Below are 14,108 nucleotides of genomic sequence, written 5' to 3' on the forward strand. Positions count from 1 at the left end.
TTTCACCTGGATTCAGGTAAATTTCGTGAGTATATGGACTTACCAAAAAATGAAAATGAATTTCATCGCCGATGTGCTTAATTCCATAGTCATAAATATATAAAAACACTCGCTCACATTTGTGAAAATAAAATTGCATAAAGATGATGTTGTTATTGGTGATTACACACATAAAGATTACACACAAGATGACCTCTGAGAGGTGGTTCTTAAAAAAAATCGTAAAAAAAAAAACGGTTGATGTTTACAAACATGTAGCCCATGCATGTTAATCTGAATCATCAAAGAAAGTGGGGAAACTTCCATGAACAGAATCAATCAAACCGAGCCTGCAACATTTTCAATTTTAACGTGTTGGACTTTTTTTAGGGATTCTTATTTTCTCTATTTTATTTAGATGACTTTCACACATTGTTCTTTTGATCAAAAACGGTCATTATTTTTGTGAGAAAACATTAGGCATGAAAAATATTTGTTCTTTTGTCGGATAATAAGTGTCAATTATTGACATAATAAATCGAAAGTGCATTGTTCATCTGTGTTACATTCATGTAAAGCTTCATGTTGGAAGAATTCGCATACATTTAAAAATGGTTAAAACTGATGATGATGATGATGACGATGATGATTAATCAAATCATTATTATCAAAACATATATTGATTTATTAAATTTAGGACTTGTATACACTCAATTACCTAGATAAAAAAAGTTTGCCAACTACAATTCCAGCTCCCAACAAACCCAAAGCTATGTTCCAATTCCGTTCCTTATTTTCCTTTTCCTTTTGTTGTTTTTTCTCTTCTTTGTCTCTTTCTTCTTTTTCTTCCATCTTCTTTCTCTTCTTCTCTCTTTTCTCTTTTTCCCTCTTCGCTCTTTCTTCCCTTTCTTCCTGTTCCCTCTTTGCTCTTTCTTCGCTTTCCTTCTTCGCTCTTGTTATTTCTTCGTTTACCATTGTTTTGATTTCAGTTGCTATTTGTTCCACCTGCTCATGTACAAGCATGCCGTCGTACTTATTCAGGTCTTGAGCACTTCTTCTTAACACTTCATCATGGCAGCGTAAATAATCATTATTGAAACAGGACTTTCCATCTTTCGACACTTGATCTATGTACTTTAGTAAAGTAGTGATATGCTCCCTGTTCGGATTCTTATTGTCGATTCTAACAACCCGTCGCCCACAGCGTTTTAGTAACTCGTTCACCTGGTGTGATTCCCGACAGGCATCGCGAAAATCGGCGTCTGTTACATCATTGTCAACATGAGTAACCACGACAATGGCATGATCTATATATTGCTCTCCGAATGTTATTGCCAACACATCCAAAACAGAAACTTCCTCTGCCGTAAATCTACTATATTTGATGACGATTAGAAACGCATGTGGTTCCGGGCAAAGTTTCAAAGAATCAAGGATCACTTCGGCTTGTCTAGCCACATTTCGATTTTGATTGGTGTCGAAGAATCCTGGGGTATCAACAATTTCGAATTGTCCTTTTTTCTCCACTTGGCATGATAGTGAAGAAGCATTGAATCCACCCCCTTCCTTAAAAAGTTTCATTCCAAGTAGGCTATTACCAAGTGAACTTTTTCCGTTACCAGTTTTCCCGACTATAATTACTTTTTTGATGTTTTGGGCCATTCTGGAACATAAAGCGTAACATATAAGATATTGATGAAAACTTAACAATTTATACTAAGTTGGTACGTTGTATTTACTACAATGATAGAGACAGTATTAACCAATAAAAAAATATGTTTTAATAAAGCTACTTGTACAAGATAATAAACGATAAACACACCAAAGCAGCGAAAGATAAAATACATGACAACATTTTTATTGCCTTTATCATGTTTGTTATTGTGAATTTCCAAATAGGTATGGAATATTTTTACTTAAATAAAAAAGCGCCTTCGCTAAAATATTACATTATAAGATAATGGTACACACTATATCAATAATTGAATTCTATTGTGTCGCGCTTTGGAGGTGAGACCTAGTCTGGCTAGCTGGAACCCATGTGTGGATGCTGCATTCCTTATTACTTGTCAAATCAATTTGGTCTATTCTTATTAAGCCTGCCAGTTTTTTAATGACACTATGTAATTGCACTGTAAGATCATACTGTCAATACCTTTAGTGTATAGAGTTTAAATATACATGTATATATTTTCTCTCTGTGTTTATTTTACATTTCAAAAGACACTGTATAGTAATTATCTTTTTTTTTTCAAATATCACATCTGAGCATAATATATCTTTAAGTCTTAAAGGGGGGACAGATTTTGTTGCTTGGGTTTGAATTATTCCGTTTTCATATGTGTGCAATCAATAAAATTGCAAGTCAGAAGTCTTAACTACGCCTTCGCCTGTGCATATAACATGTTCAAAAGGATCTTGTAAAACAGTCTATATTTCAAAGACGAATTACTAAAATAAATTTGGTACGCTTTGTTTGAAAACTGAAATCCTATTGAACATAAAATAATAAGACCTTGATGGTCAGGGTCAATTTAAGGTCACCCAAGGACGCATCTAAATGTTTGACCACAAGTCGTTTTTTACCAAATATAATTAAAATTAGTACATAAATAACAAGATTTTGACAATTAAACAATAACTTTACCTTAACGGTCAATGTCATTTAAAGCTCAATGTCAAGGTCAGTTAAACTGTTTCGAAGGTCTTGCCAAAATGTTGTTTTACCGTGTATGAAGATAATCCATTGATTGTTTACCCAATACCAATCAAAATTATAGCAATTATGAGTGAACTTTTAATATTCAAGTTCAAGGTCATACATGAGTCAAAGTCAATCTGAGTTTGATATTGATCAAGGTCCTGACCTTAAAGATGTTATGTTTAATATTTATGAAGTCAATTCATTAATAATTAACAAAGTTATTGCCCCTTACAAAACAAAATTAGAAAATTTAATTATTTTACCATGACAGTAATGGTCAATTAAAGGTCAAGGCTACATGTAAATCTTTAATATGTTTGTTTGGTATAAGTCTTGTTTTGTACAAATAAATAACAAATCCGTACATAAATAACAACTTTATGACAATTTAGCCAAAATTAAATAATTTGATCTTAATGGTCAGGGTCAATTAAAGGCGAAGGTCAGTTGAATTCATTAAAAGGTCTTGTCCAAAATGTTGATGTGTCCACATTTAAAGATAATTCATTCATTAATTACGAATTTACAGCTAACTATAGCAAAAATCAGTGACAATTCCATAATTCAACCCTCAAGGTCATAGTCGGTTTGATTATAATTAGATGTACATGAAGGTCTAATCCTAAAGAATGTCATGCCTTAATATGAAGTCAATACATTAATTAATAACAAAGTCATAACCAGTTAAAGTAAAAATAAATGAAATTTTCAGTTCAGTCTAACTTGTACATGCGACCACGTGTATTAAGCGACGTTTGTCGTATGCGACCACTGTAAATCCCCCGATCATTTTCTCTATATATCTTTAATGTATTAAGCGACTTTTGCTCAATGCGACAGGCGATCCTTGAGACCGATCTTTTCATCAAGCGACCACTTTTACATAAAGTGTTTGTGTTTTAAAAGAAAGCCGACTCGTGATTTCACACGTGTCAATAATCAAAACACAATATGTAAATGTGTAAAAAACTCTTGTTCCCAAACCGTTTTTAGTGTATGCAAATGAAGTAAATTATACGCGTGACGCATATTATCCAATAAAAACGATAGAACAATGCAATGCTCCGCACCTACTGAGATGGTGTATACGCTTCGCTGTTGATATTTAGACCGCAATGAATTACCATTGAATTTGATTAGCAGTTAGATTTATCGATACAATTACTTGTAGTTTTAATAATTTTAAATGAAAAATGCACACAAATTACATTTTACATGTCGGGGACAAGGTAAAGCAACGTTCAGTGAACGGAGCTTGAAAATTTTGGAAAAAATGTCAAACATGTACATAATTGATCAAAACTATTTTGTCAATAAATTACAGAAATTTTTTTTTTTTATTTTAGTATCTTTTTAGATGATCGGAGCGTTAAAATTATTAAACTTTATACAAATGCGCCTCCTATTGTTGAAGCTGAAAAAACTGCCCCATCGCCGAGGGAATATGTCTGGTAAACAGTTTTACTTTTTTTCTTAAGAAACTGTTTTGTTCAACGACTATTATGTGTGTTTCCCTTGCGCGGTCGCTTAATACAAATTTGATTGTTATTAGACCTTCAAGGACAAGTTCATTTATGAGTGACGGCCAAAGTCTGTCTAGCAAATTTAAAAGTATATCCTAAAGACTGTAGTGTTCTAGTTTGAAAACGAGTTATTAAAAAATAACAAAGGTATGGCCAATAAGCAAAATTCAATCAAAATTGATATATTTGACCTTGAAGATCAAGGTCATTTATGAATGAAGGTCAAGTTTAGTCTGGTCTACTTGAAGGTTTTGTCCTAAGGCTTGTTTTGACTAAATATGAAGAGAATACATTAAGAACTTAATAAGAAATGATCAAGGCTAAAGTTTGCGGAAAGTAAAGGCAACGTCAACGCCGGCATGACTTTAACAATACCTCTATTTTTCATAAAAAAAAGTCGAGCTAACATAATAATTAAATACTCATAATAGAATTACCCATCATCATGTTGATTTGTGGAGCAATTTAATCGAATTTTAATTATTACGTGGATAAGTGACAGCAGACATTTGAAAGTACTACGGTCACTGACTTTAAAGTATAAATAAACTTCGTACGTTTAGTTTTAAGAGATTTAAGATGCATGCATACATAATTGGCTCAATCAATGTTATAGCTTTGTGGAACTGGCGTTGGTAGAGATGATATAGTATAAATTTGGACGTGGACAAAAGACAGCATGTAACCAATGGTGTTAATAGATAAATGTTTGTTTGTGTTTTTTCAAATACGCTATCATTTTACATCTAGAAAACTAAGATAAATCTATAATCTTTAAGTCACCGTTTTTGATAAACTTGGCACATACAACATAATTATATTGACTTGAGATATACTTTGCTCAAAATTGATTAAAATATTGATAATTGTTACACGGACTATTTTTAGATATAAAATAAACGTTTTGAATGCATACGAAGTAGATATTTTTTGTTTCAAACTCCAACAATTTCACTTGACCTGTAATAGGGAACGCAGCTTCCCTACATAGTTCATTGTTTCATTAATTCCCTTCGGCATAGGATTAAAGGAGTGACTTCCGTCTATCACGTCCTTCCGTCCGTCCTTCTGTCAGTCCGTCCGACTGTCCGTCATTAACACTTTCGTGTCCGTTCAATAACTTTTATACCGCTGATTCTTTTTTTGAAATAACTCGGCACAAATAATCACCAAATAAGACGATGTGCATAGTACAATGATTTGCTTGTTATCCCCAAGGTCAAGGTCACACTGAAAGGTCAAGTATTTAAACATGCATTTCGTGCCGATCCACAACTTTTAAAACCCATGCAAAGTATTTGGAATAACTTGCTACAAGTGATCGCCATAAACAGTCGATATGCAGAGCACAATAATTGGGTTGCCAACCCCCAAGGTCAATGTCACACTTTTAGGTCAAAAGTTAAAAGTCTACATTTTGTGTCAGTCCATAACATTTAAACCGCTGCAAAAATTGGCAATAACTTCGCACAAGTGAGCACAATACTAACTTTATACGACAATATGCAGAGTTGCTACCCCCAAGGTTTTAGGTCAAGTGTAAAAAAGTATACATTTTGTGTCCGCTCCATAACTTTAAAACCTCTGAAAAAATTGAAATAACTTGGCACAAATGATCATTATCATGAGACGATGTGCAGGGAGCAATAAGTGGACTGCTTTCACAAAGTCAAGGTCACACTTAAAGGTAAAATGTTAAAAACTCTACATTTCATGTCCGCTTCATAACTTTTAAATCGCTGATTTTTTAATACACTTGGCACAAGTGATCACTATTATAAGACAATGAGGAAAGTGCAATAATAGGGATGCTACCATAAGGTCAAGGTCACACTTAAAGGCCAGTGTTTAAACGTCTACATTTCGTTATCGCTCATCGTTACCGCTGATTTTTTTAAACACCTTGGCAGAAATGGTCACCATTATGACATGATGTGCAGAACCTAACATCCAGGTTGCTACCCCCAAGGTCAAGGTTAAATGTTCTCCATAAATAATTAATATCATGAAACTATATGCTTGTAATATACAAGAAACAACATCAAGGTCAAGGTCTGTCATTTGTCAAGAAGTACATTCATGTCTGCTGCGGAGGGGGATTTAGCTGTCAGACTGCTTTGATTTACTTTATGATGAGGAAAATATATTTTTAAATTTTTGTAGCATCAGACCCTTATAACAGAAAAAGGTTCTTCCCTTGACTGAAATCAATAATTTGGACTGACAAAAAATGCCTCATTAATTGCTTCTAATATGCAAATTATCTATTATGTATATTATGTGCAACGAACAACTGTCTTTATATATCAATAACCCTTTTGTAATATGTTATAGGAAAGTTTCTTATTAACTTTGGATGGAGAATAATTACACGTACAGTCTTGTAAATATTTTTCTAAGGCCGGAACATTTTCATTTGAAACACATGTCTGACAAAGTGTTAAAAACTGAATCACTTTCATCGCATTTTTTCTGATGCAGCGATTGTCTAAAAGACACTTAGTTTTCTTTCTGTTATTTGAAAACTTAAAAACTTTTTTAAAATTTTAAGTTCAACATTGCTTTCTGAACATTGTGATTCATTATGACGAATTTTCTTAATGAATTACCTTAATCTTTCGTGAATTAAAAGAAGGGAAAGCACAAATTCTTACCTTGTGTTGAACTGTTAGAATAATTGTTATCAAAATGCGAATAATTGAAACTATTTGAACGTAAATGCATGAAGACAAATAACTTGTTAAGACACATTTGTTAAATTGTCGGTATAAAGTCCTTGTTTGAGACATTAAGTTTGTTTACATCAGGTTAAATAAATATTCTTTACAAATATTACCTATTATGCGAATCATGACATGGTAATATAAGGACCAAGGTGTCGCTAAATTGTTTTTTCTTTGTAAACTTTGTCAATGGCTGTGTAAAATATTTGCTACAGAATAATTAATATGTGAAACAGTGGATCTATTCGCGTATAATAATACTGGTAGAATCTTTTTAAAGTAGTCCCTTAATTATTGATTGATCTGAATAATGCTTTCAAAGTATTTTACGGGACAATCAAATGCCGTACTAGCTTTGCGTGTCCCGGCTTTCGCTTGCTTTGCTATAGACTACACTTGTATATTATTCAAACATCATTCATTTTTTTTAAAAATTGAAATAAAAAAATTATATACATTAATAAAATTTTCAGTGTTTCAGTGTTTTTAGGTTTTTTATTGGTTCATTTCAAACAACTTAACAATATATACACAAATTATAACAGTAGTCAAAGTACACACAAATTATAACAGTAATCAAAGTACACAATACCTACACGAATTGTTGAAAAAGGATTGGGTCTAAAAGCAGGGCTTCTCCTTATATATTTAAAATGCATAAAAGACGGTATGATACTATAAGTGACTTGCTTGTAATATACATGATTTTAATCCTTATTTTAAGTAATTAAAGTTAAGATTGTTTCTTACATTTAGTTATAATTTTAAGCAAAATATAAACAAATAATATAATATAGTATAGTTCTAACTTCTAGTCCGTCATCTAAATCTTTACAGAATATGTTGCACAAGTACGTTAACTGGTTTACTGTTGAGTCACCTGGTCTGTAGCCTAGCTCTACAGAAGAATGGAAGTTGTAACCTTGAAGAAAATTAAACAAATACTTAAAAATAATGCGTTCAAAACTTTCTCGACACAAACCAAAAAAAAGGAAATTGGACGATAAATATTGACAAGACATGGATCACCCTTTTTTAAAAAAACAGCCCAATCGTTGGCTTTTCTCCATGTCAATGGTACTTTACAAGTCTGAGGAGACTGATTGAGAAGCAAACATGTGGGAAATTTAATAAATGAGGCAGTTTCCCGCAATATACGGTTACTAACTCCATAAGGACCTGAATATTTGTTTGTTTTAAATGACAGCAGAGAGTCTTCAACATCCTGTAGAGCAATAGAAATAGGATAACGTTTGTTTATAGGCAAATTATTAACATTAAAGGGAAGTTTTTTATTAGAATTATTTAGCGACGACTGGCTACAGAAAAGGTGATTCAAAATTAAATATTTTAGATCAAAAACAAGTTTATCGTTTACTGTGTTTTCTGGCGGAGGAATGCTTTGTTTTTCAGTAGGAGAGATGAAATATTCCAAAAGTTTCCACCAGTCTTTCTGTGTAGTAGTGTCTGACTTCAGAGAATATGTCATTTGTAATAAGTGGTTATGTTCAAACGTGCGTATGACGGAGTTGTCGGAATTAGTACCAGTGATGCGATTTCTGCGAGTATTTGGCTCTGTGGTAATATGTTTTGAGCCTATGTATTAGTCTCCTTATACCTGTTGTCATCCATAGAGCATCGTTCACTTGTCTAGTCGGGATGAATGATTTAGATATTTTCAGGCTTTTGCTAGTAAAAGAGGAAGTATTACTATTGATGTCATCAGTTTTTAACTGATTCCATTGCTAATGTTGTTCCTTGGTCATAAAGCCATACAAGTCGTTGGTTGAACTTGGTAAGTGATTTCTTGAAAAAGAATAGAGAGTAGCTAGGGCAATAAAACATCTGATTTTGGTCTTGAATCGACTCTCGAAATCCTAAAGCAATAACGCTGTGGTCACAATATACAGGAAATAAATCAAGTAATGGGCTACTAAGATTTGGTAAAATATGTTGGTTCTGAAATAAGCTGTTTTACATTAATCGGCTGACATACACAATTGAGTTTTCGATTCATCTGTGATTAGAGTCATTGAAAATAAAGTCTTTCCTGACAAATATATCAGATATTCGAGTGTCAAGTGCTGACTGAGTGAGTATTCTATTAAATTAGTATAGGTGGAGTCGGAGTCGGAGGTCTATAGAAAACTGCAAAGAGGATACGTGAAGGCATTAATTCAATACAAATGCATTCAACGCCACTCAGTTCGGGATCAAATGAAAGGGCAAGCGTAATGAGTATTGCGAATAGAGTTGGACCATGGTAACATAAAAGTATGCTTGGTGGGTATATACTCTTGTGTTTTGCTTGGATTATCAGTTTGGCAAGCACTCGGTTTTTAATTATCACATTAGACATAACTTGGAGTATTACCATGATATGCATAAAAAAATTCCAATGGAGTAGCATAATTTTTGAGTGATCATGGGTGATAACAATGTGTTTTGCATTATGTAATTGCTGACAGGAACACTAGAAAAAGATTGATCAGGACCACGTATAAACATAGACTTGAACTTCATAACGCAATCAGAACTATTCCGAATGAGTGAATAGAAATGTTGTTAATAAATTTGAGAAAAATACATAGATAGACATGATTATGCATTTTTTTAATTGGATCTGATAAATCTCTAATGTTAATCTAAATAGTTATATAACTGTAATTAATTCAGTGAGATTATTTAATAAAAGTATATGTAATAATATTGTTAGTGTGTATACCCAGCGAAAAGTTTAAATAGATGGTTTCGATTAAACATGTTGACAATTAAATCTTTAGAAATTTATAGCAAGAAAAGCATTAATTCTGTAAAAATAATAGCAAGTTGTTACGTGAGATGAAATAGTAACAGAAAGTAGAAAATACTTAAGCCGTAGTAATAATAGAAAGTAGACATTTTTATCAGAAAATAAAGTTTGTTAAAAGTATAAGCAAGAAGTCACACGCAACTCTAGTTACATGTATAATGGTAAGTGGTTACTTTACATTACACGGAAAAATTGCAAGTAGTAAATAGATATTGTAGTAATATTACATACCAAGTGGACACTTTAAATTTAGAAGAAAAAAAGTTAGCAAGTAAACACATGAGACTATTGTAATCAAATAATCATATAAAACTGTAGAAAATGTTAGTTGTAACTGTAGTTATTATATCAAACAGATATCTAAAACTGTATTTGATTGAAACCCAATGATAATCGGCGAGGTTTCCCGATAAAGGAGCAATTGAAACTTTTCGGCTATGGAATAATCGTTGAGATTTCCGACTGAAAACGGAAATAGTGCATAGAAATATCAGATTACACAACGAAAAAATATAAGAAATGGAAAATGAACATAAACAATATCCTGATGTATCTGACAAGATTACAAGTTGAACTATGTCAAAATGTTTACCCTATTTACAAAATGGTGTACAGGAGTACCCATGCCAGGCTTCGGCAGTTCAAGATTTATTTATCTGACTTCAAACGAATTCACCTATTTTCATCGTAGCAATTAAATGTCGACCTAAGTAAAACAATAAAATGGTAACGTCTTGAATGTATGAACATCTAAAACTTAATCATGTATTATTATGACACTGCACGTTTGTAACGTCGCTTTTCGTTGGATAATCCTGTGACGTTTATATTAGTAGTTATTAAGATTCTTGACAGGTTATATGGCCCAATATAAACGGTTGTTTGTATATAAAACACGTGCCAGGCGATGGTTATATTACAAACAACCGTTTATATACGGTCATATAACCTGTCAGGAATATTTATTACGAATTTATAATACAGCAAACTTCCTTTTTTAGGGGAAAAATGTGATTTCTGTATAAAAATAAATATATTTACGTTATTTATATTTCTGACAGGCTCCAAAGCCAGTCAAAACATAGCATAGGGTTAACAATTCAAAGAATTAAATTAAGAAAACGGAACGTAATTGTTTTATTAAAACATAAAAGTTAATTTTGTCACTTTTCTGGAGATAAATAGAGAGGTTTCTATATTTTGTAATGAAGCATGCAGTCATTGCCCCTGTTTATAGGAAAGGCCCGAAATGTCAGCCTAGTAACTGCAGGCATATATCATTAACATGCATTGCCTCAAACTAATGGAGCATATAATTGTCTCCAATATCGTGTCTTTCTAGCATAAGCATGATATTCTCAGCAAATACCAACATGGTTTCAGGTCAAAACAAAGCTGTGAAGCCCAGCTTATCAGTTATATCCAGGAAGTTCATGATGTCATTGTCATGGACTTCAGCAAAGCATTTGATAAAGTCGACCATCACAAGCTTCTCTTTAAACTAGACAGACTAGGTGTTAGCTCAGAGGTCATTTATTGGACAAGGTAATTTTTGTATGGTATATATATTTACAACCTACCAGTTCTTTCTGGGACCTTGCCTTTTCTTATCTTACATAAATGACCCCCCCCCCCTGATAGTTTTAAGGGCAAAGTTAAGACATTTTGCAGACGATACAATAGTATACCTAACAATCAAATCAACCCAAGATGCAGAAACCATGCAGAATGATCTGAACAGTCTGACTGGGAATCTGATTGGTCCATGGAATTTAACCCAGATACATATCAGCCGCAAAAAGATCCAGTAGTATTCCCTTATAATTTACATGGTAAACAACTAAATTCCAGTGAGGCTGCAAAATATTTAGGTGTAACAATTAGTAAAGATCTATCTTGGACCAATTACTAGTATATAAACAACATAACAGCAAAAGCATACGATTATGACATTCAAAATGCAAATTTACCAAATGATACACTCGCCAAATCGATAATGTTGGCACCGATATAAACATACATAGATAAGAGTAAAATGGATTCAGCAAAGAATATAGCATCATTATTGAGATAATATCCTTACCAGAAACATGCAGCAGTGTAAATATTTCCATACATTTTTAAATGTACTGGCTTAGCATTTAATCAACTAAAGTAAGTTCAATTGAATACTAGTATGTAATGTTTGAGTCGTTTTATGTTCATCTAGCACTATATAATAGTGCATGAGTTCTATTTGTGCATATATAAACGCTTTTGCTCTTCACTTTGTTTATTTTGACGACAACGTCAATTTAGTTTAAGATTATGTTTGTAAATAAAAAGAAACTCTTGTAATCATTTTTCTAATTGCATTCAAAAAGATTATTTTCAGAAATATGCGTCGCATTGCAACTTTAAGTTTCTGAAACGAGATTTTACATATCAATCCGAGTCTTCTTCTTGTTCCATGGCACCATGTCCTTCAAGATCTACAATGTCGTACAACAGGAACCTCCTCGTACGTATTCCAATTTCAGAGCTTCCTTTCCGTCAGTCAGCCGTTTCACTGTCTTTATACTAGATTTGTTAATGGGATGTTTTTTCATTGCATCGAACCAAACCAACGTACTACTAAAAGTGTTCATTATTGCTTCTCTGTAAGTTTTTTTTCATATTTCTGAATACACAAAAGGGGGTTTCTGTTTGACATAAAAAGGCAGAGGCACATGAAATGGCACCAGGATTGTAGAGGAAGACAAAAGGGCGAAGGACTTCATGAGACTTCCGATATCGTCATCAAGAAACAAAAGATGTAATCTTTGTATAATGTGAAATGAATGTATTTAGGGTAAAGTCATTTGCCATTTGCGGTAAATTATAATTGAAAATTTATTTCTGATAATTAGAAACAATACAGTAATTCCCATTGTCAACATATTACAACTGTGTCCGAAATATCGTCAACAGGTATAAAGTTTGTACTTTTGGTTTCTAAACAAATAAGTGTCAGTATTTAAAAAGTGTACTTATTACTTGTTTATCTATTAGTTTACTAAATTAAGGACTGGTAATTTTACAATTTAGAATATACGAGTATGCCACTTGTAGCTCCTGCACCAAAAATTAAAACATTTTTTACTATATCCCAATACAAATCCTGTTCTTTTTCACTTTGATCTTCCTTTTCTTTTTCTTCCCTTACTTTTTTCTCTTTTTCTATCAATGTTCTTATTTCCTTTGCTATAATTTCAACCTGCTCATGAACAAGCATTCTGTCGTACCTATAATGATCAGCATGTCTTCTTAACACTTCCTCGTGGCAGCTTAGATAATCATTTTTGAAGCATGCTTTTCCATATTTTGATACTTGATCTATGTACCGGAGTAGAATACTGATATTCTTATCTTTCGGATGCATATTATCGATTCTAACAATCCGTTTCCCACAGCGTTTCAGTAACTCATTCACCTTTTGTGATTCCCGGCAAGCGTTCCTAAAATCGGCGTCTGTTACATCATTGTCAACATGAGTAACCACGACAATGGCATGATCAAAACATTTCTCTCCGAATGTAATTGGCAACACATCCAAAGCAGAAACTTCCTTAGCCGTAAATCTACTGTATCTGATTACTATCAAAAAGGCATGCGGTGCTGGGCAAAGTTTCAAAGCATCTAGGATTCTTTCGGCTTGTCGAGCAACATTTCGGTTTTGACTGGTGTCAAAAAGCCCTGGCGTATCAACAATTTCAAATTGTCCACGTTTCTCAAATTGACATTTCGTTGTCATAGCATTGAATCCACTCCCTTCGGAAAAAGACTTATTTCGAAGTAGAATATTACCAAGTGTACTTTTTCCGTTACCAGTTTTCCCTACAATAATTACTTGTTTTCTATTTTGAGCCATTCTGCAATATAAAAAGAAACATATTAAATATTGATGAAAAACTGAACAATTTATACTAAGTTGGTACTCAGTATTTGCCATCATGATAATGGCAGTATTGTCCAATAATTTGTTTTAATTAAGCTACTTGTACAACATAATACATGTAAATGCACCAATGCAACGAAACAAGAACGCATGAAAATATTTTTATTATTACATCTTTGTATGTAAGTTATTGTAAATGTCCAAATAGGTATGGAATATGTTTTAAAATAAAGCAAACACTTTCGCTTAACTCATATGATAATATAAAAATGCACACTATATCAATTAATACAACTATCTTTGTATAAGACATCAAAGGAAATCAAACGACCACTTTTTGGTACCTTACAATATTGAATGACAGAAATTATGTGAACGGAAAGCATGCAAATTATTGGATCAAAACATTATCAATTAATCCTTGATTTCATTTCACCAGCAAAAAAGCCAT

At 32.7% G+C, this 14,108-nt stretch overlaps 2 protein-coding genes across 2 annotated transcripts; both read right to left on the minus strand.

The window, feature by feature from the left end:
• Positions 1–617: 617 nt before the first annotated feature.
• Positions 618–6,979, minus strand: LOC132755452 (GTPase IMAP family member 9-like). Its single transcript, XM_060746323.1, has 2 exons — positions 6,861–6,979; positions 618–1,642 (listed from the first exon to the last, which is right to left on the minus strand). Exon 2 carries the CDS (start codon positions 1,639–1,641, stop codon positions 694–696), a length of 948 nt encoding a protein of 315 aa, XP_060602306.1. The 5' UTR covers position 1,642; positions 6,861–6,979; the 3' UTR covers positions 618–693.
• A 4,903-nt stretch (positions 6,980–11,882) lies between these two features.
• Positions 11,883–13,627, minus strand: LOC132755463 (GTPase IMAP family member 9-like). Its single transcript, XM_060746332.1, has one exon. It carries the CDS (start codon positions 13,511–13,513, stop codon positions 12,797–12,799), a length of 717 nt encoding a protein of 238 aa, XP_060602315.1. The 5' UTR covers positions 13,514–13,627; the 3' UTR covers positions 11,883–12,796.
• Between the last annotated feature and the right edge of the window lie 481 nt (positions 13,628–14,108).

This window comes from Ruditapes philippinarum, unplaced genomic scaffold (genome assembly GCF_026571515.1).
Source record: "Ruditapes philippinarum isolate M1 unplaced genomic scaffold, ASM2657151v2 ctg4566_1_1_1_1, whole genome shotgun sequence".
In the NCBI taxonomy this organism is placed as follows: Eukaryota; Metazoa; Mollusca; class Bivalvia; order Venerida; family Veneridae; genus Ruditapes; species Ruditapes philippinarum.

Excerpts from the sequence above, each read along its gene's own strand:
- LOC132755463 (XM_060746332.1), bottom strand. The coding sequence starts at position 13,513 with ATGACAACGAAATGTCAATTTGAGAAACGTGGACAATTTGAAATTGTT.
- LOC132755452 (XM_060746323.1), bottom strand. The coding sequence starts at position 1,641 with ATGGCCCAAAACATCAAAAAAGTAATTATAGTCGGGAAAACTGGTAAC.